Source organism: Coloeus monedula (assembly GCF_965178545.1).
Source record: "Coloeus monedula genome assembly, chromosome: 4".
NCBI classification, from domain to species: domain Eukaryota; kingdom Metazoa; phylum Chordata; class Aves; order Passeriformes; family Corvidae; genus Coloeus; species Coloeus monedula.
Window position 1 is genome coordinate 5440936 of NC_138784.1, and position 27819 is coordinate 5468754.

General features: G+C 39.8%; 1 protein-coding gene across 1 annotated transcript in view; it reads left to right on the top strand.

Moving 5' to 3' along the window:
* The window catches only part of PIK3C2G (phosphatidylinositol-4-phosphate 3-kinase catalytic subunit type 2 gamma), a gene marked incomplete at both ends in the record, with an annotated part of 181569 nt that overhangs the window by 74790 nt on the left and 78960 nt on the right, over positions 1–27819 (top strand). Inside the window, 2 exons of the mRNA XM_082280629.1 lie at positions 4395–4488; positions 5569–5663. Of these exons, the coding sequence (XP_082136755.1) occupies positions 4395–4488; positions 5569–5663 (189 nt within the window). The remainder of the gene's footprint in view (positions 1–4394; positions 4489–5568; positions 5664–27819) is intronic.

The following is a 27819-nucleotide window of genomic DNA, read 5'->3' on the forward strand; positions in this document are numbered from 1 at the left end:
ACAAAACTGCAAAAAGGGTGTTGAGTTTAAATAGGTGAGTGTTTAATTAGAGGAAAACGGTTTCATAGCTTACAGAGAATCCAAATTGTGAGACAAGCTGTGAAGGCGACATTTGAAGTCCTGCATAGTGTGACCTATTACTGAGGACTAAACTCAACAACTTTAATTTACATATTGTTTATTTTTCATAGAGTCTGTGATGTTTCTGATGTGTGTGAACCTGGAACAAATATGTAAGAAGTCATGATCTCTGTTGTGGAGTACTCAATGCCTTAAGGGAGAACAATTAAATTGGCCAAAAGAAGAAAGCTGAAAGATACTACAATGCAGCCAAGCAAATGAATGGGGAATACTTTGGCTCTAGTCACAGTGAATAGAACCACAACACAATGGTTCTATTCACTGAAGTATTTTTTGACCAATAGGTGGTTTGTTGAGGGGGAAAAAAGGAACAACTATAAGTAAGTGGAAACCTAAACCTGCATGACAATTATATATTTGAAACTATGTAAAAAAAGAATCTTACGAGCATTGTTAAAAGCTTTTGTTTTAAGCTGGGGTTTTTTTAGCTAAATTCTCAGGTTTTTTGGTGATAACCATAAAGCAGCTAGGAAGAGGAGTCCTTGAAGGTCCTGCCTCTCTGAAGCCATAGTCAGAGGCCACATATCAAGAGTTCTGACAATCTCTTCTTCAAAGGCCTCAAAAAATGGATCTGATGTAGACAGGCTGTGCTACAGATGAGCTCTTCTTTCTTAGGAGCATACTCTTAAAGACTGGAATATTGAATTTGTTGTGATAGAGTTGTCTCACTTCCCTGCTTTCAGAGTTTTCAGCATGTGTAAATAAATAATTGCATATTCATTGCAGCAAGCCCTGGAAATCAGCTCTCCTCTAATATCCAAACTGTAAAGCTCTTTTTCTTGGGCCTGAAGTGCTTTCTCTTGCATTGAGTTAGCGTCAAAAAATCAATTAATTTTGTCCTCTAATCAAGACTAATTTTTGGATTACTAAAATCAGATTTGATGCAACTCAAACATTTGCAAGATTATTCACTGGAAAAAAACCTTCCAGCACTAATTAAGTACCAGACTACAAGATGGCATCGTTTCCAGGCATGTGAAGGGATTTTTAACTCAGATCTGCTTCTAAGCCATACCCTTTTATTGGCTTTTAGCAAATAAACTGGTGTGTGCAAGCATGAATAGAATAAGCATCATGTAATACTGGTGGAGTTCCTAAGAGTTTGCTGTAACTCCAGTGTTTCTGAGGATGTTAAATGTTTGCTCAAATACAAATGTAAGGGAGAAAACAAATAGAATTAAATATTGTGCCTGTGTACAATATTTAAATACAAATTCAATATTGTACTTGTACTTGTGGCCCTGAACAACACTGAAATTCAAAAAAAGTGAGGGCTCTTACATCTAGGGGTTAACAAATTGTCAGGTAGTTTAAAAAAATGTACTAGTTGCCCATTCTGTTCAAAAGACTGAACTAAGCCTCAAGCTGACCTCAAGATTTACAAGCTGAAGGAAACTATTTAGTCACCAAGACCAACAAATTGCCAAAATCTCGTTCAAAAAGAATAACAAGAGCCATGTTTCCTGAAGCACACTGCCCTGCAGGTATCTCACCACAGTGCCTGTCATTGCCCTAATCACATCTCCTGGCACTGCTTCTGGTGACTTAGACATAGCCCCAGTTTTGACTTACATCAAATCAATTCTAAATAAATCAAATGTTAGCTGCTGGATTTTCTGGAAAGTCTGGGATTCAAATAATTTTCTCATTCTTTGCCTAGCTGGAAAAAAATACAGGAATTTCTCTCCTCATAGCATTGTGTGTATTCAGATCTTGGCTGCTAGTAAGGACAAGATGTAACTAAGTAATAACATTTTTCTGTTTGGCCTTGTGCCTGTGTAGAGCGTATTTCACTGCTCAGTAGCCTGTTGAACTAGGCAAGAAGGGGAAGGGAAAGACTCATTTCCATATTATCTGCACATGCTTGGCACACAATCCTTTGGAGCAATTGCATAATTAGAAAATAGGATGATATGGAAGGGATTATTTTTTTAATATGTAGTCCTCCTTCAAATATGTTTTGTTCTAAATTGCCATGTGAATATTAAAGTAACAACTTCTCATTCCTAATAGGTTGCCTAAAATAAATAAGTAAAAAAAAAATAAGCCTTGCAAAATATGCTAATTTGGGCCTAGGATGATAATTTATTTATAATGTATTCCTCCTCTCCCCATCAAAGCCCTCTCAGCATTATACAAAGAATTATAAACCGTATTAGAAACGTCACTAAATATGGACCATAAAAAACAAACAAAATAGTAAAACTGGACCTGAGCCACATGGGAAAGGGGGGTGGGAAGTGTTACAGGTTGCAGCCCTGAAACCAGTTAATTCAAGTAAGTCCAACTGTCCACCTTTTTTTTTTTTAATCAGAATATCCCTATTTTTATTAGATGGCCTCTAGTTAATTTGCTGATCAAAGTGTGCATACTGTTCTGCTTCAGCTGGTTTTATTGAACTTAGAAACTCAGGATTCCAGCAGCAGGTGCTGTTATACTGCTGAGCACTTAGCTTTACAATTTCTTCTCTTTTTATCTTGATAGCAACAAGCAGTCACTGCTGCGAGTATGGTTCTGCCTCCTCTGTTTCACTTCTGATTTTTATTTCTATATTATTGGCAAAAGGTGCTAGGTGGGAAGAGAGCAGTCTGGTTTTGTGCTGAGCTCTTGAAGCAGTGACGCTGTTGGCCTGTGACATCTCCTGCCATGCATGAAGGTTCTGATTTCAAAGGACTTTCCTCAGGGTGAATTGACAGGATAACCTGTGTCCCTTAGTCATCATCTTTTTGTGTGACTAGACTGCCAAATCAGAGGCTTCTCCCAAGAGCCTAACAGCCATAGCAGTTCAGAGGGTAGGGATTCACTGCTTTTTGTGGGGCAGGTGCTCGCCCTCAGGGAACTGGATCAAAGCCCACCAGCTCTTCTGAACAATATCCACTTGACTGTGGTGCTGTTTGAAGACATTTCTGCCCCTTAGGCAGAGATGACCCTTCTTGCACCTCTGGTAACTGAAAGGTCTCCACGAACATTTCCAGTTTGCTTCAGGAGAAGACAGAAAATATTCTTGGGATGGCAATGGACAACACACAAGGATTGATTACACAGCTAAGGGTGACACCTCGTAGCAGATGTACACAGAGGAGCACATCTGTTCCTTTCCTTGTGAAAGCAGAACAGCAGCAAATCAGCTAAATTTGAACCATTCTAGGCAAATTCTGTGTTTGTGAAATTCTCTGTGTATAAAATCATAGAATCATTGAGATCGGAAAAGACCTCTGAGATCATCAAGTCCAAGCTTTAATGATTTCACAATTGCAAAACATGAAAAGGTAGAAATTATTTTTAGATTTTCAAAAGAAGTGGTTAAAAGGTTATCTTTTGGCTTTCAAATGTTAAAAGTGGCACTGTATATTTTCTGTATATTTTCTCTGAGGAGAGAAAATGTTCTTTTAAGAGTCAGTTTTGATCAACCAGGTTACATCAAAATTTCATTCTCTTCCAAAGGAAAATGTTTTTACCATCTATATTATCCAGCCTTCTTTTTCTGTATTATTGTTGCTGCCACACCGTGTTTTCCTCTTTTCTCATTTTTATGATGAGAAACATCACAAAATCTATACCAGGCTGCAGCCACCCTGGTTTCAGCCAGAATTAGTTGAGAATATAGCTTATGCTGAGTTCTCAAATGTTTTCTCAGCAGAAATGTCTATTTCACTGACTTGGAGCCTTTCTGGAGAAGGTGCTAATTTTTTACCAAATTTCACAGAATAAAATCCTAAAACTACCCAATCCGTGTTTTCAATTACAAAATCGCTTTTGTTTAAAAAGTATGTTTGATTGTGTTATGACAGAAAACAGAAGAGCTGATTTGAGAATAAATTATTTGAAATGAACCCTTTTTGTATGGGAAATGTCAAGCTTTTGTGTTGTTTCTCAGATCAAGCAAAGTCTTCAAGTGACTGTTAAAAGTTCATAAGGCTCAGAAATTTCCCATTTCAGGTAACAAAGAGCAGCAAGAGATCTGTAATTTGCTTCATATTTCAGAAAATTACAATATGTGGTAGTTCAAATTAAAAAAGGTATTTGAAGATCAGGTTGGGGTTTTTTCCCCAGTGCGGCACTGTAACAGTCAATCCAATTAAGACACCTGTGGTGTGTTTCTTGTTACAATAAAGCAAATTAATTGATTTTTTTTCCCCCCCCTGTTCCATTTTGAGAGAAAATCAGTTTTTCTAACATCTTGTGTCAGTGAGAGCTCAGGAGAGTTGCAGTGGTCTGGTAGCTCTTAATGATACCTATTTGTTTTGCTCTAGTTTTCCAGATCAAGATATTCGCAGGGCAGCGGTCCAACAAATAGAAAATGTGTCAAATGATGAATTGTTAGAATACCTCCCACAGCTGGTTCAGGTAAGGAGGAAATTGATAGCCAAGGGAATCTCCTGTCCAGATCAATAACTTCATTAAATACTTTTGATGCTTTTAGGTTGGTTGATACATTGTAAGAGGAACAAATAAGTCTGGTCAACTGATGCAATGAGTGGATTAAAAACAGGGCTGAGGGAGAGACTGTTTCCAACTTAGGAGGATGGAATTGTTTTGGCATGCTGATTGAGCTTTCACATATAGCACATGAAGGTATTTTGCAGTAACAAAGAAAAGTAAAAAGTGTATCTGACCAAGAGAAATTCTGCTCAGGTAGCAGGGCTTCACTGCAGTCAAGGAAGGAAGTGCTCTTGCTACACAAATCACTGGGTTTTTAATTCCACATACACTGAGAAAAACAGTCAACACAAAGTGGACATTTGGGTGTAGAATTGTCTCTGTAGAGATGTACACTACTTTTTCTGGAAATTAATGTTTTGCAAGTTATGGCATCACTGCTTCCAAAGCACTTGGTGATTGAATAGGTCCTGTGTTGGGCTTGAGCAGGAACTTTGGAAAGCTTTATCCCCTTACTTCATAGCGCTGTGCATATGGATAACTCACTATCCACACTGCAGAGTTTCTCAGAGTTTCTTTCTGTGCTTGTGATATATGCTTATCTAGATAGATATCTGTGTGCATTTATGAATATATTCATGTAACCCGCTACTGTGAGCCAGTGGAACCTTCACAGCTTTCCAGCATTCACAAACTGCTGTGACCTTTCACCTTCCACAGTTTCTGTCCTAAAATAAGTTTATTTTCCTAACCAGATAATCAGATAAAAAATTAAATATAACATTGATAGGTTTAAGTGGGGGAAGAGAAGCTGCATATTTACATGCATGTTAGCACAGAATCAGGATGGTATCTGTCTGTCTTCCAGGTGGTGGCAGACCCTTGTGAACAGAAGTTTCTCTGCTCATTGCATTGCCAGAGCAAACTCCATGTGTCTGATTGCTTTGTTCAAACTAAGCTCTGGGTCCCTTCTGATTAGCTTAGTTATAAAGGAAAGACACCAAGGCCAGTATAAAATTGATTTTTATTATGAATTTTTCTGTTAAGGTGCTCAAGTTTGAGTGGAGTCTCGAAAGCCCTCTGGTGAAACTCCTGCTGAATCGTTCTCTTCAGAGCATCCAAGTAGCCCATCAGCTTTACTGGTAAGATATTTGCCACTGCTGCCATAGTCATTTTCTGCCACAGTGAAATTTACCCATTATTCCATTGGTGAAAAACCCTCTTTTGGTTTAAAAGCAACAGAAAAACGAGGTTTTGCTCCTTCCCTTTCAGCACTGGGTTTGCGTAACTTGTATAAAAGACCCACTTATCTCTGCCTTCATCCTGCCCCTAGGCAGGAGGAAGAGGGGGAAGTTCTGTTCCCTAAGATGCTATTTGTTTTTATCAGCATTTTTTGATTTGAGCCAAAAATAATCTGCCCCAAAATTTACAAGCATTGGTTTACTTTTAAAGGGTGCTGCTTTAGTGGTTTCCCTGACCTCTCTTGAAGTTGTCAGAATTCTCATGTGTGTCAATATGTGTTTTACCCTTTTTTATATCAGTCTGACTCCTGATGGTAGAGTTTCCAACAGTCCTGTTTGATGATTATGGAGATGTACCAGGCCTAGCAGGAACTGCCATTCACCACCCACCTCTGCAATACAAGGGGTCCTCTTACTGTATTATTGCATGAGGTGATTATTGTGTTTGCTGTGCTGTTACCTCAAGGCTGTCTGAGAAAGAATGTGGCTTTCTGATGTCTCAACTTCTGCCCTGTGATCTGAAAATCAAACTCTGGTGTGTTTTCTTTTTTTTTTTCCCTCCATCTTTAGTAATGATGGATGAACTGAGCTTTCATTTACAGTTCAGCTGGTTCAGATCCCTTGAACCAAAGCTTTCCTCCCTGCAAAGGAAAGAAAACAATTTGAATTGTAGTCATTTGATTGATGAAGTGTGGGGTTGGGAAGAGCATAAATAATACTTTCATACCTGCATGGTCTCTGGAAGTGTTTGTGGGGATAAAACAGAATTATTGATGTGTTTGTTTTACTGAAATGAGTAGGATAATGTGCCTAATGAGCATATCTTTCAAATAAAGAGAAGCCACACTTAGCAAGCCATTTTTCAACAGTGCCTGAAATATGCCTGAGACAATTTCTACTACTATTAAACTTAGTCATACTGGACATAAAATATCCAGTCTGGAGTTCCAAAATATGCCCTAAGAGTTGGTAGTGTTCCTGTACAATTAGAAATTATATCTAGGGTTCAGTGGGCAGGGGATCATCATTAGTTTGCCTGTGTTTCCTTTAACTCCTCTCTTCTTCTCAGAAGAAAAATTACTGTCTGCAGCCTTCTTCCTCTTTACTTTGCAGTGCAAATCCCTGTTTTCCCCCAAATTTTGCTCAAGCTGTCTAATATCATAACCTTGGGTAATACAGAGCAGGTATTCTGTCCTGAATAATATATATGGTTATCTGACACAGTGCAGTGTAAAGTGGCAAAATTAATTTATTTGATATATAACTTAATGCATGGGGTAACTACATCCACATCAGGTAGGTTTTTTGTCAAGGTTCACTGTGTTCTCTGGCTTTCAGCTGGCAGTAGCCCTGTTCATGCTGGGTACCTCTTTTATTTAAGTGTTTAGTTCAAATGTTTCAATCTAAACTGAGAACATAAATGTGGCAAACGTCTCTTTGAACTTTGCTGCTTGTATTCATCATATACACTTAGGGGTTTTTTTGGTTACTCTGCTCCACCATGCTCTTCAGTAGTAAACTGTTTTCTACCTAACAATCCAACTTACATAATTACTCATATTCCTGTTTCCATATTTTAAAAGGCAGTTTCCCAAGCCATAAATTCTACTCACAAAGTTTACCAGTAATTTCGTGACTTTTATTAATAATATCTTAAATAATTAATAAAAGCTTTCCCTCACAAATTGAATTTCAGTTGTTATAAAAGTAAGGGGAAACAGAGGTTCTCTTCCACTTATTTCTAAAAAGACTTTTAAAAGAAGTTCAATGATTTAATACTGTGGGGAACACATGTGTGCATGTACACTCACATAACTTCTTTTAAGAAATGTGATTAGGTTATGTTTTATTCTCACGTGTCACATTCTGTTTCATTACCAAATTAGCTATCAAAAAGAAAGGACTGGTAAAAAAAAACTTTAGTAACAAGCTTATATTTATTTTAATTGTAATAAATGACATTAGCTTTCTACTCTTAAATAATACAACAATGTGCACACTTTACCTGCCCAAAAGAAAACCTGGAAAAGAAGGCTAATGCGATATAGAAAACTGATGAAGTGGTTTCAGAGCCACAAGGGAAAATTCAACTGATTTTAACTTCCATGTTTTACAATTCTATTGTAAATCTAGAAATTAATTACTAGAAAAGATGGTGACTGTCAACACCAACTTATTCTAATAACAAATACTATTTATAATAAGATGTCAATTCTTTCAAATTGACTTGATTTCCCTGCAGGTCAGAGATAAGCAGCTACCCAGGAGTGGTGTACCATCTCATCACCTTTTTAATATTCATGTTGGATAGTAAATTGTTAATTTCTTTTCATCAAGCAGTGATAAGTTTGTCTGAAGATTTTATTTAAAAATTATGAGGCAGTAGCTGGTGAAGGTGGACAGAACAGAGAGAATATTCATTCTTGGGATATATCTTCAGCTGTTGTAAATCAGGATAGTTTCAGTCTGTGCTTGTATCTGTTGCAGATTTGTTCCATTCATTCTGCTATTGAGAATGAGAAGGATCTTACACCCTGTTTAAATATTTGGGGTTTTTCTTATCATTTCTGTCTTTTCCCTTCTCTAAATTCTTGAGGAATCTGGGCCATCTGCATCCATCAGTGTTTTAGCTCCTCATTGGTCCTTCTGAATGGCCTCCCCTTCCCAAGGAGACTAAAATTTGCCCGTGCACACTGTGCCAGCACAGGACTCGTGTATCACTTAAATCCCATTTTAGTTTTATTGCAGGACTTCCCAATGTCCATGAGACATGGAGAATTATCCCACTACCTTCTAGACTTTCTCTCTGATGCTAGTCCCACCAGGGAAGCGAGAAGGCTGGAGCAAGTTTCCCCGTTCCCTGGGGCTATGGTGACAAGTTACTAAACTGACTCTAGCGAAGCACAAAAGTTTGCTTGAGGGGAAAGAAACCTGCTGAGCCCTTTTGGGCCCTTCTGCTCACAGAAAGCTGCTGTTTATCTCTTTGCTACTTGATGTTTCACACACAGGTGGGTTTTTGTCAGCTTTTGTGCTGGAGTTTTAATCCACCTGGCATCCTGCCAGTCAGTTTCCCTCCTGCTTGAGTGTTTTTGGCTTTTAGCTGCTGTCACAGGTGGCAGCTGCAGGGCGGAATCGGAACAGCTGGCTGGGGCAGCAGGTGGCCAGGAGAGTGTTTCACAGATGGTTGCCTTCCACAGGAGGATTGAATAACGTGGAAAAAGAGTGTCCTCCAGGATCTGTGGCAGCTGCTTGAAGATGGTGCTAAGGAACAGATTCCATCGTCATGGAAGAGTGGGAGTGTTTGTAAATTTTGCTGGAGCATGAGAATCTGGTTTGTTTAGCTCAATAAAAGAAAAAGTCAGGTGCAAACCTTGCTGAAGTCAAAATGTCCTTTTGTAGTTTGTCTTCTAAGTCACTAAAACTTCGTAGACCTTTCCTAGATTTTGGCATTTCTAAACTACACGTTGACTGACAAGAGAAAAGGGAGTAGTCTTCTTTTTCCAAGTCCACATCTTGTAGAAAAGTAAGAATAAGTTTAAAAAGGAACTTGGTGGAATGCAGCACACTGGAAACAATGTGAATCAGACTATTGATTTCATGGCTAGAACATAATATTTTATTTCTTTTTCTATATATACAGAAAAAGGACTATGAGAAGTAAAAAGAACACAAGCAATGTATAAAAGTTTAAAAAGACCCCAGTTACACTTTTTTGATATTGGGAGGTTTCTACTTCAATACTTTCTTCTCCAAAATCATCGCCAGTGTTTCATTCAGCACTCCGGCATTGGAATAATTGCTTCATATTATTTGAAAGAAAATATACTTTTAACTGTCAAAACCTGTCTACATTAACCATAATTTACTTAAAGAGTTCAAGAGAAGGAATAAATTGAGCAGATACTCATTTGTCCACCACTCTTAATTATCTGAACATTAAACAGATGACCATCCTCCAGATCTTTTTCTTCCTGCATTATCATATCTTTCTCTGACAGTCAGAAGTTATCAAGTCTGCTAATTGGTAAATGAACTTCCTAAATAGCTGTGCAGAGCAAGCTGAAAACCCCAGCCCATTAAAATGACATGAATGTAAATACAAAAGATGCCTGTTCTTGTTTTCGTGTTAATTTGGTCCTCCTTACTGAGCAGAATCAAAACACATTTAATCATGTGTGTAACTTTAAACCTGTGTAGGAATAGCCAGTCCAAGTAAATGTTCATTTCAACTGAGTGGTGCTTGTGAATTTCACTGGAAGTCAGAGTACTTGATGTGATCGTTATGTTCTGGACTGCAGAGAACCTCAACCATAGATCACACCTTGGTATTTTAGTTCTGAAATCATAATTCTTGTTTATGTAATGCCAATAATTTGTTTTTTTCTGTAGTTACTTATGGGTATAGTAAATAACACCATTAGAGCATTATTTGTGTGAGATAATGATTCAGACAACTTCTGTGCTAAGTGCTTCATTATTAGCTGTGTGGGCCTTGGGTTATTGCCTTGTGGAACAGACAGATAATTATTTTGTTTCCTAATATACAGGCTTTCCATTTTCTCGGGCTCCAGTGTTAGAAAAAGGTGATGTCAAATGAAACAAAGAGATTGTTGTGAAGAAGCAACAACTGTTGAGTTTGACCTCCAGTAGTTACAGACTTAATGAGAAAACAGTATATTTAAATCAACAAAACCATATCTTACATTTAATTGAACACATTTTAGATGTCAAGAAGCAACTTAGTATTTTAGAGTCACTTTTTGCCATCCCTGAAGACAGAGGAGTGAACTGGCTTTGACCTCAGCTGGAATTGATAAAAGGATGTAGTAGCTGGAGGGCTAGAGGACTGTGGGGCAAGACCACATTTTTAAACTTTCAAAATTGTAATAAAAAGGAAAATGAAAATAAATTCCAAAGAATTAAAAAATCAAACTGGAAACACGATTGGGAAAGGTTAACAAAGAATCTAAACGTGGCATTTTAACATTTAAACTATAAAGAGGGAGTTAGTTTTCCCGCACTGTTAAAAACTACAGCTTTTTAAGAAAGAAATCTGTTTTAAAATTATTAAAGCACAAAGCTATGCTTTCTTGTAATTTAGTGAATATGAGAGAATCCGGTGAGTCACTGGCAGAGGACATAAATAACATAGCTGTGCGTGTGTCTGTTTTTAATTATTTTAATGATTCTTAGTAGAGTGAACATGTTCCTGAATGTCTAGAAATCTGGGAATGCTGGGTGTTTTTCCACATCCTGTGCAAGCACGAAAGGGAAGAGGTGAGGTACCCTGGTGATCATATATCAGTGTGAGCATGGAGTGAAGCATCATTAATTTTATTGGGTCAGGCAAATATTCAGCTGCACTGAGTAAGTTACTGAACATAGAGGTAACTCTGTGTGTGTCCCACCTTTGGAACAGAGGGAATTCCATGCCGAAAGTCATATTCAAGAAGGATTAATGTTATCAAGTGAAGCATAAAAAGCCTGTAAATGCCAGTTTTTAGTGCGTGTTACTGTAGTGAAAAAACACACCACGGTGTATGTGCACAAGTGAACCTACTTAGAACTGCAAAGATAAACTAGAAAAGGTGACTGCATTCTGAAAAGCTTTGATCCTTTTAGCTGCTCCATGATTTATAAGGTAGCACTAAGGAAAAAGTTTTTCAGTACATTGTTTTTCCAAACACGGCTTCTCTGATTTATTTTGCATTTGGCTCCTCTTACAGTTAAAAATCCTGGAGCTGACAAATCTGTTTTTTCAGCTATGCCAGAAAACTCCCTACAAGCTTCAAGTTATAGCTGTCCTAACCCCTCCAGTAATGCAGCTGAGTGTGAAAGATGGGTTTGCCTTTTGGATCTGCTCTGTAGGAAGGATTGCACAGAGCATCGTGGTGGTCTCTTACAGTGTCTCCGATGCTGGGATGTGATGCTGACCAGTTTTGAGGAAGCAGAGAGGGCATCACCAAGGAAGGGATTCCAAGCAGGGTTCTGTGCAGGTGTCACACACAGCTTTCATCTGTGCCTTTCTTCTTTTTTTGTTTTTCTTTCTTCTTTTTTCCTATTAAAATTATTTTGTTGTTGCTTCTTTCAAAAACAAAACAGGGAGCCAAAACCTTTCCTCATGGATACCTCATGCAGTCTTTGCTTGTCCCAGATGGACATTTGGGGATGTAAACCAGAGTAGTAATAAGTCAGGAAAATTTTTGAGGAAACATTCATCTAGCTCTGTCACTTCACATTGATGATTTTCAGCCATGTATTTGAAGGATGTGGAATTATTTTGATTTTTCATACTGTACAAAGCTACTGGAAAAAGATGCCTGAATCTAACCCTAGAAGTAGTTTCCTGACACTGAAATTTTCTTTAGGCTAGGCCAATACTGAGTGGCCAATATTGAGTGGCCAACTTCAATAATGTGAAATGTCCAAATCGGAAATAACAGTAGCTGCAATTTAAGGATGATGCAAATTTCCCAAATCAGGTTGCAATGATTTTGGAGAGACGAAGCCTCAGCTGGAAAGCAAACAGCATGGAGAGAACCTCCTGTGATTCTCAGCTGAGCAGCTGCTCTTGTGTTTCACTGGTGAAATGCTGCCTCTGCAGCCCAGAGCAATCCTGCAGTTGAGAGGGGTCCTCCAGTGGGCTGCTTCTGTGCTGCAGTGATTCTGAGTGCTCAGGTGAAATACTGGGAGAGGATGCTTCACTGCAAATTCTTCAGAAGTATCTAAAAAAATTTTTAATTTCACTTTCAGGTTTTACATTTTGTGAATATTTGGAAAAAAAAATTAAGTGTATTTCCTTTGTATGAAACTTTTGTTCTGCTAGAAATGGCAATTATTGTACTCCAAATGAGTCTGCAGATGTTTCAAAATTGCATCACATTATGTAAAACATTTTATAAGTCTTTCTCTGTTATAGGTCTTTTTCTCTTTCCACCTTAGCAAGCTTTTGGGTTTTAACAATAGCTGTTTGAACGAATTTTTGACAAAATTTGACTTGAGCTACCCCAGAGAGTTGTTTTCAGTCCATTTTTCTCAGAACACAAAGTTTTTGCCTCATGACTAGAATAAATGCAGTTCAGGCCCTGATTTCCCTGGACTGATATGTTTGGAATACTCATTTCTAGTTAGGCTGTTGATCACAGCCTGGTCTGACAGGCTGGAGTTTTGTAAATCATTCCTATTTCTGAGCACTGTCAGTGAGAACTTCAAGGAAAAGTATGGATAAACAGAAAGAGGCTTCAAGTGGATACACGACATCCAGTGTAATGAGTTATTGGTTGGCTTAATGTTGCCGTCAGTTGTGTGTTTTCTGTGGTTAATATTTCTAGGTTTAGTCATCACTCCCCACCAGAATGAAAACTGGGCCTTGGACCTTTGCCTAAGTAACTGAAACATTCAAAAAAATAGAATAATGAATTAGACATTGTTGAATATGTTCCATCTGTGCATGATTTAGCAGAAAATTACTTTGTAATATTCCTTCCATTTTGCATAATTTTTCTTAGAAAAGAATTCCCTAATGGAACCCCAAATGTAATTATGAACACATTTTAAAAGAAATAAATAAATAAACTAGAATAAAAGACAATATTTCTAGGCAGGAGAGGGGAAGGATTGATAAAAGGTCCTGTCAGGAGAACAGTGCAGAAGTCCTATAATTCAGTATGTTTAGGTGTTTGCAGATGATGACTATTTCAGGATTAAACTCATAAAGCCCTTACTGTTTGAAAATATTTCCCTAAATATTAATTGCTTTCAGAATGCTCACCCATACTCAATGGTATATTAGTCTGTAATCAGAATGATGGCATTTGGATGGCAACCAAATTAAAAATCATTTGGGAGAGGAGAGAAAGAGCTGTCAGATGAGTTGCCTTTGAGTGGCTCTTTTGCTTGAACAACATTGCTGTGATGTTGTAGTAACCTCCTTTTAAACAAGAGAATTATTCAAGGGACCACTGTGTCAAGTTGTCTCCTTCAGTGTTTTCTTGGCAAAGAGCCCACTTGGTTGCAACTGGTGTATATTGGGCCCTTGAATTAAACAACAGAAAGTGATCAGTGAATCTAAAAGAATTAAAATTCCTTCCAAATCCAAAACCTGTAAAATTCTACCCAATGGGTCGTACAAGCCACAGGCATCTCTGCCAAATGACAGACAGCTGAATTGTCCTTTAGCTTTCTCTGTGGTGTCTGTCAAATACACAGGATACTGTTTGGTAAAGTTCAGCACGTTATTTTTTGTTGCAGAAAGAAAATCAGGCTGCAAGAACTGAATTTTTCTCCGAAAGGCCTTTATTCCTATGTAAAGGCATTCAGAGTTATCCCAGTATTGTATCAATGGTGGGTGGCTCACAGAGTCATGTAAAGTAGCAAGGAATTTTTCACTGACTTTTTTTTAAATGTCCATCAAAATAAAATCTTTTTACAGAAACATGGAGCTTAGGTGTAAACATTCAGACAGCGTGTCAAAAAGTCCCAATTCCTCTGCTTGTCACTGGAGATGTAAATCATCCCATCCATTCTAAAGCAAGTCACCAGCATGCTTCCAACTCAACTTAGAGATACAATGCATGTTTTCAGACAATCCCTAATCCAAAGTTGGTTATTTCAGGTACATGTCCCTCTCGTGGTGTTCATCCGAGTTGCTCAACCCTACTCCATTAACAGGTCTTATTTCTTAGCTTGAAAACACACTGTCTTTTAGGCACAGTAATTTTTGAAATGCCTTGAGTATCTCACCTCTGCAGTGTGTTGCCTGGCTGCTGTTCACCGCTGGCTCTGACTTCAGGGAAAACCTTATGTTAAGGAAAAAAAATTTTAAAAGTAGTTTAAAAAAAGTGTTATGGAGTGCAGGTTTTAAGTGGGATAAACTGCAGGCAGCATATATATGGGAAATTATTTCTCTGTCAATTTGATCAAAGCCTCAGTGCTGGAGTAGCTATTGTTTTTCATTTGTCTATCTTTCAAAGAGCTAGCACAAATTGCCTCCACTGAAAATTTTAAATGGTGAATACAAATTTGTTCATATTAATTCTTTTTTTTTTCTACTCAGGATTTTTTCTAGTTCAGGATTTAGTGGACAGTAGAAAAATAATGTGCTGGCTGAGTGCTTTCTGGCTCAAAAGTGGCTGCAAGCTGTGCAAGCAAAGCACAGTGGAGCAGCTCTAGAGTGGTGAAGGTTCTGTTGTGTGAATAAACAGATGTGGAAATAAAGCCAATATCTTTTGTCAGCATTAGAGGTAGTATAGGTATTATAATAACATAACATAGTAACAAAAGTTATTGAGTGTTTACTTGAATAGTGGCACATACACAGGTGGATGATCCTTTCAAATCAGCACCCTCCCTCTTTCACAAAATGAGATTTCCTTTCTTATCTAATAAGTGGTTTGTAGAGCTCAAATCCTTGGATATAAAGGGTGACCCTTAAGTATTTCAGTGTAAACAGCAAAGCCACTTTCAACATATCTCTCAATAAAATCCTGTTTTATGCTTCTTATGCTTGATTTTTCTAGCTTGTGTAGCAAGGCTTATATCCAAGTAGATTAAAAAAAAGAATTTTTTTTCCCTTACGTAAGTGCTCAGTTTTCATGTTCAGCCTCCCCCAGCAATTGTTCATAGTCTGTCATCCAGTGAAATTAAAATAACTTCCCCCAAGGCCTCCTTCCACTTCATTCCCAAGATTCTTCTAGATTCACTTGGAAGTGGGTAGAGGATGCAATGTGCAAAGTAGCATGATTCTGGCAGTGGAAAGGGTTGAAACTGGGAATTCCCTCCACCTGGCTCTGCAAACACTTCTGTCTATTCTGCTTCAAGATCCCAACTCTTCTCCCAGAAACAGAAGTCTGAGCGGTGTTCACTGGTTTGGGAAAGGAGGAAATCACCACCATGTTCCCAGTGTTTGCACAGAACTGTGGATCTGATTGAAGTGACACAAAATATGCTTTAGGTAGGCAAAGGAGCAAAGAGTGACCACTGAGGGACTGAAGGACAGCAAGCAAAATATTTTTGTAGGAGGAAGGATGCAGAAAAGCAAGAGTAAAGCAGACATTAGTACTGTAAGTAACACGGTTCTGCTGTGTTCTAATAATCCTTTTTACCAGCAGTTAAATTTAGATTCAGGTGACTTCCCAAGAGAACTGGGAGATTTAGAACCAGTTCCATAAAAAAGCATTATTCCCAAGTATAACCTGTGCCACTACTCTACCCTTCCTGTATAGTGTAATTTGGATTCCTACATTGCTGTATGTTCTCCTGAAGACCCTTGTGCCTAGAAATGTAACCTCTCTGTGCTTCTGTTTCAGTCTAAGTTACAGATTCTAGAAAACAAACAGACATCAACTCTCCTTTTGGAAACGCCCCTGGAGACTCATATTTGATCACTTCCCACAAATGCTGAGGCTGACTGAACTGTCCTCCTTTGCCTGACATAACTTCTCTGAGAACCTGAAGGACTTAGAGCCAAAGAGTGGTAAACAGGCAGCTGTTCATTCAGAGAATGAAGCCCTTGCATTTTGTGCACTGCAAACACACGAGAGGATTTTGCCCAGGCAGTGCCATAGGCAAAACCCCGATCTCTGTTACTTTACACACAAGGGTAGTTCTGACAGACTCGGTTTAGACAGTGTAAAGAGTAATGTGCAGTCTTTGTTCCTAGCCTAAAATTAATCTGTATCACAGGAATTTTGAAATATTTGCTGTTCTGTGACAGCTGGGCTCTGGCTTGAAGGGCTTGCCAGAAATTGCCCTCCAGTTTCAGTGCGGTTCATGGGGCTGAAGACAGACCAGAGTGACACTCACAGCTTAGAAAAGCAGCTCTTGGCACACTTATTCATGTTCCTGGCTGAGTGACAGGCCTGCCTGTCACTCAGTCATATCTTTTGAAACTCCTCTTGTTCTGGGCACCCACAATGTTCCGGTCAAGTCGCACCGCTGTTCCTTCCGCTGTTCCTTCCGCTGTCCCGGGAGCTCTCCCAACCTGCAGCTGAGGGCAGGCCCTCTGAGCCTGATCCAAGAGCAGAGGTAGCTCTGATTAGAGCAGGGGCCAGAGCAGGGGACCTTCAGAGGTCCCTCCTGACATCATTGACCTGTTCCTGTACATTGCAAATGAATTCTGCAAGTGTCTTTGCTTCTTTACTGGTTCTGTTTCCACAGTCCTTCAATTCTTGAGCCACCAGGACAGTCCTTAGATAAGGGCACAAAGGGTGCTCTCACCTTTGGAAGGATTGAGAAAGTTATGAGTGTTTTCCAAATAACCAGTTCTGTAGTAGGTGCTGTCTCTTGGATGGAGTCTTTCACCAATAACTTTCTGTAGTGTTCCACACAGGTGATGTTCAGCTGAAAGACTGTCATGGTGAAACCCACGGGATAGACATTTTTAACATCATAATAAGAGCAAATGGCACAAAAATAGAGATGTGCTCTTTCTTCTGTAGCATCTGAAGAAACCAAGCCTGAAGGCAAGCTGAACAAACCCAAAATTATTTGGAAGGGGAAAAAAAAATAGCTAGAGGGGCTGAGTTCAACACTGCTTAAATGAAGAGTTTTTTCGTTTGTTCATTTGTTTCAATCAGTCCTTTCACAGACATATAATGGAAAATATGAAGGAAAGTTGTTAAAATAAATATCTTTAAGAGAAATTACCTGATTATTCCATTCTTCCCACATCACCAGTCACATGCTTGCATATAAAGGTTCTGCAACTAGGCAGAAAACATAAAATTCCATGATGATATTATTTGAAAAATAGCTTTATAAAAAGCCATAAGTTATAAGTGACAGCAAATGCTCTTTAGAATAAGAAACCAGTAGTTTTCAATTAGTGTTAAATGAGAAATTATGTTATGTCAGCTGATATTAAATCAGTATAAATGTCTGGATTAATACAAAATTATCTGATGTCTGGAAAAAAAATTTAATTTACTGAATTGATATTAATCAGGCTCGTTAGCTTTGGTGTGGCAGCTGCCATCTTGGCTAATGAAGAGGGGACTGAACAGGGATTTCCACAGTCAAATTCATTGGCTTGGACTAACTGAAAGAACAGTCCCTCATCATGAGTATTGTAACACATTATACATTTTTAACTGAAGGAAGACCTCGTTTGTACATCAGCAAGGGAGGTGGGGTTCTGTCTGGGAAAAAAGCCTCTACCATTTGCAATAATTATCCTGTGAGCACTGGATATGGAGAAGGTCAAACAGTAAACAAGATTTTGACGTTTCTGTAGCATTTCCTTTGTTGAGTCTGGTATTAAAAGTCAGTATTTATTCTTCTATTTAACCTGCTCCACAACGTCATTCAGTGGGTGTGAGGATTTCTATCAGGAGAAGCACTTTAATTTAATTAAACTTTTCTGATAGGCGCTGCTTAGGCAGCTTTTGAGTGCCTCAGATGTCATGTATGTGCTTTTGTGGATAGGGCAGTTTGTCAAAGGGGTTTGAAGCAGCCACGGTGGCAAACATTCCTGAGCTGCCAATGCTTTGTTGTGGGTGTCACTCAGAAGGACATTGCTTGGTCATGGGATGAAAATGGAGCTTCGTTCAAAGGATGCCCTATTTTAAATCTTTTTTGCATCAATTCAAAGCTGACACGTGCTGTCTTCAGCTGTTGCTTAGCTTTGGTATTAGGAGTTTTTAAACCAGCAATTTAAAGGTGATTTAAACAATAATGTGCCTGGCTCACCCATGGCTGCCAGCCCATGAGTATTGCTGGTAGAAAAAACCTGGCACTCACCCATATTAATTTTTGGCACACACAGATTTTTGGTCTGTCAGCAGAGTACACATCTAGGAAGAAATGTGGCTGATTCAGGGGTATTCACCAAGCACATATATGGGAGGAGAGGAGAGGAGAGGAAAGATGGAATTTCTGCATCTCAGTCCTCCATCCAGCTGCAGCCTCACAGGGACTGAGCACAAGGACAGCACTCTGAGGGCAAGAAAGATGCTGACAGCAGAGCCAGGGAGCTTCAAAGTCCCAGGAGCATTCTGTGTCAGATGGCTGATCTATATTTATTCTGCCAATGCAGTGACTGTCCCTGGAGAGCTTGCTCCACTCTTTACCTGACTCAGGACATACTGAAATATGACATCTGCTTGCTGCAATAATACTTCCACAAATGTGATTGTGAATCTTGGAACCAGACCTGGACTTTTTATCACAACAACTGAATCTTAATTTTGTTTTCTTATGAGCAAAAAAAAATGCCTGGGGCTGTTATTGTCTCCCATATGATTGAAAGATGCTGGCTAGATGGGTTCCCACATGGGAAGGACGTAGCAATGTTATTAAAAAGACCTATTTACAATGGCATTTACCTCTGGCATAAGAGCAGCTTAGAAACAAACACAGCATTCTGTGGAAAGCCTATGAGAAATATTTCTCTCTACTTCTGAAAAGCAAAACAGAAGCACAGAGAAATAAAATAATTTTGCCAAGATTACCTCTCAAGTAAAGTTCAGGATGGATTTTCATTCTCATATCTGCTTGGAATTCTTCTGACATTAAAATCTATGGATTTTAACACCAAGGTTAAAATTCAGTTTGATCTGAAGAGACTGATGCAAGATTTCTTTGGTAAAAGCTTAAGAAGTAACACCATCTTGGTTAGAGGTTCATTAAAAGGGATTTTACTTTATTCAAAAGTTTGTTCAGACCTGGTGCCACAGCTGACCATGTCTCAGCAGAGCTGAGATGGACTTTTAAACCTAGATGAAACTCTATGTCTATTCCCAGCAATGAAAGAGCAACAAGGTGCCTGAAGTGAGAGATTAATTTCACCAAGCCTCTGCAAATTAAGCCAACCCAATTTCATGTAGGTCTCTGCCTCATTTTCCTAGTGTGCCTGCCCTCCAGCTCTTCTGTTTTCCATGGTAACTAGGCCAGCTGTCGACTAGGAAAATACCCTTGGGCCATCTTAAAAAGAAAGGTTTTCTCTTACTAATATATTATAGCAAGCTTTCCCTGGTACATGGGCTTAACTTCAAATTCCCACTTCTCTATTTACAAAGCCAATATTTGGTGGCAATAAGGCAGTGAAATGGAAGGAAAAATCAGAACCAGACCAGTATTTTAAAAAGGAGAAGTCTAAAGTTATTTCCATCTCTGCTCTGCTCTCCTACCTTTGCAAGAGATACTATTGCTATGTATAACGTGGAGCAAAAAATTAATAGAGGCCAAGAGAAGAGGAAGGAAAATAAAACCAGAGAGAAAGAAATAAAACAGGCCCAGAATAGTCATGAAGATAGAAATATTCTTCCTTGCCATGTAAACGCTTGTTCTTCTTTCCTGCCACCATCTTTCATGGTCTCCTCTATTTTGATTAAATTAAAACATGGTAGCTATCATCTCATTTGAAGAAGATTCCAGAGTAGCATTATGCAAAAAGAGAGCTGTAGTCCAAAGAGATTTTTCCCTTAAAAAAGTCAGAATCATGAGAAGATGAAAAAGTGGGATTTGGACTCTAAAGACTCCCCCATTGAAAAGTCTGATTTTCTCTCTTCTATTCCCTGAAAACAAATTAGTTATTTTTGAAGTGTAAGGGACCATATGTCTTCATGATGCCACATTGTGTGAGCTCTGAAAGTTCTCTCCAGTCATTCTATTGACACAGCAGCCAGGTACAGGCACAGAACTAACACGGCGCTGTGATCCCATGATCTGATCCGTGCATCCCTTCTTCTTGTGCAGCACTGAGCTGCCACACAGCAAACTGACACAAAAAAGAGGCTTGACATCTTACAGAAAGCACACTCTGTCACATATGAGAGGTCTCCTGCAAACAGCATTTTGCCATCTTGTAATTACACTGAGGTACCAGGATTGCTGAAACACTTACAGTACCTGCAGAGGCTCATTTTTCCTCCCTGTTCCTGTTAGGCAGTGATCTGAATAAAGTTCCCTTTGATAGATATTGGGAAAATAAGATAAGCTGGGCTGCCAGCTAGAGAAATGATGAAAGTAAAGATCCAGAAGACTGACATGTCAGGAAATAATGTGGAATCAGTTCTTGTTGTATCTGTACTGCCTGTGCTTAAAACACAATGGATCTACAGACAGGTCCCTCCAGAGAGGCAGAAGGGATGCTGCCTTAAAAGAAACATTAATTCCCCATGTATTTGAAACGTATCAAATCTCATACATCCTTCCTCTGCTGTTGACATCTGAGCACCTTGTCTGTAAAAATCTGAGACTCTACTTGAAAGATAACAGCTTTGAATGTAGACATTGTTACACAAAGCAAGTTCTTGTAACTGAGTGCAGAACAAATAGGAAAATTAACAGCTCTGCAGAACAAATTCTTTTGAGTTTCATAATATTTGAAAAACAAAGTTGTCTTATTCTGTTTCCCCACCCCCCTAACCAAACCCTTCCTTTCCCATGCCCAGAGTCATAAAAAAAAAAGTAATCTGAAAACTCTAGGATTATAAAGTACAGATCTGGCTCAGAATGTATGAATAAAATCTGGAACTGCTCCTGTTATGAGCAGCCAAGGGCTTTAATGACCTTGTAGAAAGACAATTTCAGTTTTCTCCCTGAAGCTGTTTCTGTGTTAGTATATTAATGTCGTGGTTTAACCCCAGATGGCAACCAAGCCCCACACAGCCACTGACTCATTGTCCCCTGCAGCAGGATGGGGCAGAGAATTAGAGAAGCGAGAAAATTCGTGGACTGAGATAAAGACAGTTGAAGAGGCGAAGCAAAAGCTGTGCACATGAGCAACATGGAACAAGGAATCCATCCATCACATCCCATGGGCAGGCAGGTGTTCAGTCACCTCCAGGAGAGCAGGGCCCCATCAACGCTTCGGTGACTTGGGAAGACAAACACCATCATACTAAGTTTTCCCCCTTCCTCCTTCTTCCCCAGCTTTATTTGCTGAGCATGATCCATATGGTCTGGGACATCCCTTTGGTCAGTTGGGGTCAGCTGACCCATCTGTGTCCCTTTCCAACTTCTTGTGCACCCCCAGCCCACTCACTTGTGGGTCAGGGTGAGGAGCAGAAAAGGCCTTCGAACACTGCTCTTCAGTGCCTTCAGTGAGGAGCAGAAAAGGCATTCAAACCTTTGACTCTTCAAACACTGCTCAGCAATAACAGAAACATCTGAAACATCAACCATTTCCAGCACAAATCCAAAACACATCCCCATACCAGCTACTGGGAAGAAAATCAGCTCCACCCCAAGTAAAACCGGCACAACTAAACAAAAAAATTTTAAAAAACCCAACAATTAACCAACAAACAATGTAAAGTTACCAAAGTACTGCAGTGTATCTCATTTAATTCTGCAATTTTGTGTGCATTTGGATTGCCCAGTGCATGCAGAACCATACAGAATTAGTTCTGTGTCTTACATTGTGTTTTATAGTGTCATGAGGGATTTTTTTGTTCAGCTGTGAAGCTAGTGGGAACCGCAGATGCTATCCAAAGCCATTTTGGTAGACATAGACTACCCAAACAATAGACAGTTGAAGAAAAACATTTTCAGTTTCTCCTCAGTGTATTGCTGTGATAACTGTGGCCTAAATTCAGAAACAGTACAAAGCTTTGCAAGTCCATTGGCTCTCATGGACTGCTTCAATCTGAATTAATTTTGCATTTTATTTATATAGTTTGAAAGTAGAGTAGCTTAGTCACCTCCTGTATTCAATTAATTGCTGGCATATTGGACAGCATCCCAATAAAGCCATTGGGTCTGCTTATTTTAGTGGTGATTATCCCATCTAATCCCATTCATTGCTAGCTCCCAGTGCAGTTACCCACTGGGAAGAACACAACAATTTCTGTTATGCCTGGAATGAATGGCGCATTTCAGTTCCTGTGCATGAATTTACTCTAAACTCTCACAGAGACAGATTGTTGGACGCTTTCAGGCTTGCTGATGCTGGTGTAAGATACTGCATGGAATTCTGACAACAATACGTCATTTGTTCTGGGGAGAAAATCTGCAGTTTTGGGAAAAGCGCAGACGGGGACGTACTCAGTCACGTAAAGAAGGCACTGGCAAAGATGGGACCAGACTTTTCACAATTAATGCCAGACTTGAATGCCAAGTTTCTCACTGAATGGAAAATAATGCTGTCCAATTGATAATGTTCATGCAGATATTAAATGCAATACCTTTGTTGAACAATTGGGGTTTTTTTTATTTCCAAATGCAGTTTTTGGAGAGGACATTTAATCACTCTCTTTAAAGAGGCAGTGGTGGTACTTTTTCTATGAATAGTCGAAACCAGTCAGACCTACAGTTGCAAGTCTGAGCTTAAGTCACCCTCAGTATTTAATGACACTTCAGCGTGGAGGCTTTTCATTCCTGTAGCTTTAGATCGATGCTTTATTAGGGTGGGATCTTTGCTGGGCCATGAACCCCCACTCAAGACTCTGAAGTTATCTAAGGTCAGCACTGTTGTGCATAGGTGCTTTTTGAAACCACCACTAAATTTTGTTGGGTTGGTGTTCTGCCAGAGGTATGTTTTGTGTTTGTGACAGTGTGTTAATAAATTTCTGCTTTCAGATCCTGCCCAATGAAGAGGAGCAGACTAGAAAAAGACCCACTTTGCTAACAATTTTTTTATTTTAATTTTTTTACACACTGGAGCAGAAAGAGACAGACACTATTAGCACTGCTTTTTAGTAGATGATTCTTGCAGCACTTATATCGATGTTATCATATCCATTCAACAAATTGGAGACAACCTTATGAGGATGATTGTTGCTTGCTTAGACCTTAGACCAAGCAGCATCTATCTCTGGTAGTGATACTGGTACCCATGCACCATTATACATTCAAATTAATTCTTGATACAGTTCATTTTCAAGGTTCATTTCATTTCTGTTTCAAGCTCTTTCTCCTCCAGACAACACCAGTTTTATCTGGGATTCATTTTCCTAATGCAAAGTGTGTGCAGCTAACTATATAACATATCAAATAAAACATTTTTCTTCTAGGCAACCTCAGCAGGGTTTGGCACCTTCCTTGCATAGCCTTTGTTTTCACTGATCTGCTAATTTTTTTGTGAGTCAGCAGGACATTCATTCCACAGTTCAGGCATTCAGTGGGAGTGGGAGGAGCTGCCTTGATTGAATCTACTGAATCAAGTGATTTGTCTGAATGCAAATTGTATTGTGTTGTTCATAAAGATCTTTGAGAGATTAGAAAATAATGGCAATGTTGTGTTTCTCAAGCCTAACCCCCATACTTTATATGTCTACAACAATATTTTGTTGTCAAAGGGAGATCAATGGGGTAGACGTCTGTTCTATGTTATAAAAGAATCAGAAAAACAAAAGCAAATTAATCACACGGTATGTTAAAACAAAATCTCACTTTAAGCAGAGTTATTTTCTGTTCTTGGGTAACACTTTGAAAAATGAGTCTATAAAAACAGCTCTCTTTTATGAAAAGCAGCACGTGAAACTGGCTGTAGGCTTCTCATGTGAGAAGAGTGAAGAGCCAAAAGTGGACAGGTGCTTCAAGCAACTGAACAGCTGCTGTTTCTTCATCTTGGAGACTTACTGGTTACAAGGATTCAGAGAAAATGTACCACACTTTGCTCAGTCTACTCAAGAAACATGAACTTTCATTCTCTTCTTGTTCTAGAATACAAATAAAGATGAAAGATCAGCAGATGAAGCAGAGTTTTCCCAGCCCTCTTGTGCCTCTCCCTTTCTCCTGGCTTTGTACTTGGTCAAAGAAAGGGAGAGCAAAAGGAAGTTCAGTTTTCATCCTTCCAGTCAAGTTGATGTCCTCGCTCTGTGCGTCTGTAAATCTATGGAAAATGCTCAGTACTCCAGTCACTTGGGAGAATTGCAATGTCTCTTCCATCTCATCCACAGTAACTTCTGCCCAATTGACTTCACTCCCCTTTCTCCCCTGCAGAAACTGCATTGTTCTCAGTGTGCCGGGTATTTCGTGCTCCTCACCTGTTAGTTTGTTTTCATGTCTGTCATTTTGTTGACTGCAATTCCCCAGTAGGTCTACCCACAATGGTGCTGTGGTATCCGTGTTTCTGTGTTCCCCTTTCTTTGATTTGTGGTACATAAATCACACTTTTCTAGAGTTTGGGATTGGTTTAAAACCAGACATGTTATCCTGTATCTGTTTTGTAAAGGAAGTTGACAGAGGAAGCCTGTATATTTCTCTTGGATAACAAAGGGCTTCAAGAGTGGAGCCACCGTAAGGTTTTCAGCAAGCTTAATTTAATTAAATTTTTCTGTCCAGAAATGGACAATGCCTCACTGAGGCTGTGGCAGAGGCTGGGAATGGAGATTACATTGCAACAAGTGCAAGTGATCCTTTCTGTTTCCTGAAGCAGTAGCTGCCATCCTACAGACTCTTTCCTGGGAGCTTCAGCAAGTTCAGTCGTCCATCCTAGGCACTAGCAAAGAGGTAAGAAAAGCCAGTCAGTCATATTTGCCAGCTTGGTGCCCTGCTGCCTGAGAGTTTGGCTGTGTCTAAAGAGGCTGAGCAGACCAGCCAGCAGGTGATAAAGACTTGAAAAATCATGTCCTGCCTGCTTGGCTGTACTCTGCAGAGGAGTGAGGGCTTTGCTGGTGTAGGGCATGGAGGGCGACAGGTATTTGTTAGAACCTGGGAGTCGTAGGAGTTCAGTGTTTGTGCAGTACTCACTGTGATGATATCTCTGTCAAAGGGATTATTCCCATTTTCTCTGGCAGGGAAGTAAAAACGTTGTCCAGTGTACTAGTGGGGAGATAAAAATGAAAAAACAAAGAGAGGTTTTACTTGCAACTGAGTGACTAATTACTAGCAGCAGTTGCCCGCTCATCCTCATGACCTGTCACAGGGTAGATGGTGTTCTTCAGCTGCACATTTTTGTTATCTCTGCCATCCATGTATCTCTGGGGAACTTGCACTGAGACCTAAGGAGCTGCAAAGCCTAAATGAAGTCCTACAGGCAAACCAGCCCTGTTACTCATTCTTCTCTTTAAGAATGCAAACAGTAAAATGTTTTCTTCGAGGAGTGGGAAATTAAATCAGTTTAAAGCTTCAGGCATGTGCCACAGCTCCATGGCACAATAAAGCACAAAGGACAGATTAGGAGTTTTGCAGGATAATCAAGACAGATGGCAACCTCAGACACAGAAGCTGTACAGTGGTAGAGAAGTGTTTTTGTGTGCTTATCTTTGATAAGAAGGGCTGTGGAGAATAATTTTAAAGCAATTATTGCCATAATGAGAAGCAGTCTTGTACCACTGTTTTCTTCTTCTGTGACTTGTCCTGCCTTCAACTTAGCAAAACAGAGAACAAACATGAAATACACCTTCAGAACAAAGCATATGGACTTCCTTGGTCAGGTTTACCAAAGATTGACCAACAGGAGGTACTTCAGCACTCACCTTATAACCCTAAGGCACCTTATTTTCATGGTGTGTGTCTGAGTTCAAAACACCTTTTGCAGAGTGTACAGAGTGTGTGCTGGTAGGCACAACTTTTGTGTAATAAATACCAGAAAAGCACATGGAAACAAATTAACCATGGTCACTCTCCTGACATCATGTCTAAATCACCCAGTCAAACTGCCTTGTTCCTTCATAACAGGTAGGTCCTAAACCTGCAGTAAGGTACTGGAAATCCTGGCCTTTTCTTCTTGGGGTTGGGTTTGGGTTTTTTGGTACAACATGGTTTTACAGGCTACCTGTGAGCTAATGTGTCCTGTCAGGCATCGCTCTCCGGTTCACCCTGCTCCCCTTTCTCAAGGAGACAAGGAGCAGATGTTCAAGCAGCAGAGTTGTCTGAGCCACCTCACTCTTTCATTTGTCTGCCAAATCCTACTCAGGGAGCAGACTGTGTCAGCTTCCCTGTTTTCCAGCACCACAGAGGGAGAATGAGGCCAGATCACCTGTTTTTCTACCAAGACCCTATCCAATCTCATTTCTTTTTTTTCTCCTTTTTTTTTTTTTCCTTAATTACCCTTTTCTCTATAGCTGCCAGGAGAAGCAGCTCTGTTTCACCTTCTCTGACACAGCAGCCAAGTCAGCCTGACTCAATTCCACCTTCCTTTCTTCCCTGGGGCAAAAGCCTCTCAGCCTGCTTGCATTTCTACACCCAGAAAACTCACACACATCTGCAGCTGTGGGTGCCAAGGAAGTGGGGCTGGAGCCACCTTGCAGGCATGGAGCAGGTGCATGCAGAAAGGAGGAGAAGCAGCTCTTGCAGAAAGCAGAGGCATCTTTCAGGGCACCCCTGTACCTGACTTACTCCATTTCTCGATTTCAGGTCAACTTCTTTCTGTACTGTTTCACAAAAGTGACCTGGGGACCGTGTCTGAGTTCACCAGCCTTGCTGAGAACAAGGGTGTTTGTCCCAAATCTGAGAACCTGAAGAGTAAGGAAGTCTCTCTGTTGTTGGGAGCAAGATGCTCCACCTAGGCCTGGCATAAAGCCAGGCTTTTATACTGAGTTCTGTCTTGCAGAGTCCTGTGAAAATTATCAGGAAAAAACAACTTCACATGCTTCTTGACTGACGGCCTTGGGTTTTAAATCATTCCAGTTTTGTCTTCCTCTGTCACAGCTAGGCATCATGTTCAAACTTGAAAATTTCGTTAGTGTCTTGAGCATTTCTCCACCCTGCAACTTCAGAAGCTGCAGATTTTCCTATCTCCACTGAGTTCTCACCGTGGCAGGGTGAAGATGTGTGTGCCAGGAAGCTGTGAAGACAGAATTGCAACAGCGTCTTTGTTCATTTGTTGAATAAACATTTCAGCGAAGCCTACAACGAGTAGTCACACTGAAAGCTGTCCTTCGTATCCTCTTTGGGACCACTTTTATAGAATGAATATGAAAGTCAGACCCAGTGCATACAAATAATTTTGCAAATGTAGGTCTGCCGGCTTTTAGGATCACACCTGCCCCTGTGGGTAGCAGTCGCTTGACACGTTTTGAGTGTAGAGCCCCAAGTCCCTTGTGGGAGCTGCTGGGGAGGCACATGGACTGTCAAAAGCTGCCTTGTGTGTTCAGACTGAGCGTGTGCTGGCAGGGAAATGGATTTTACCAGTGACATCATGATGACGGCCTCAGCTTTCCCCATGGAC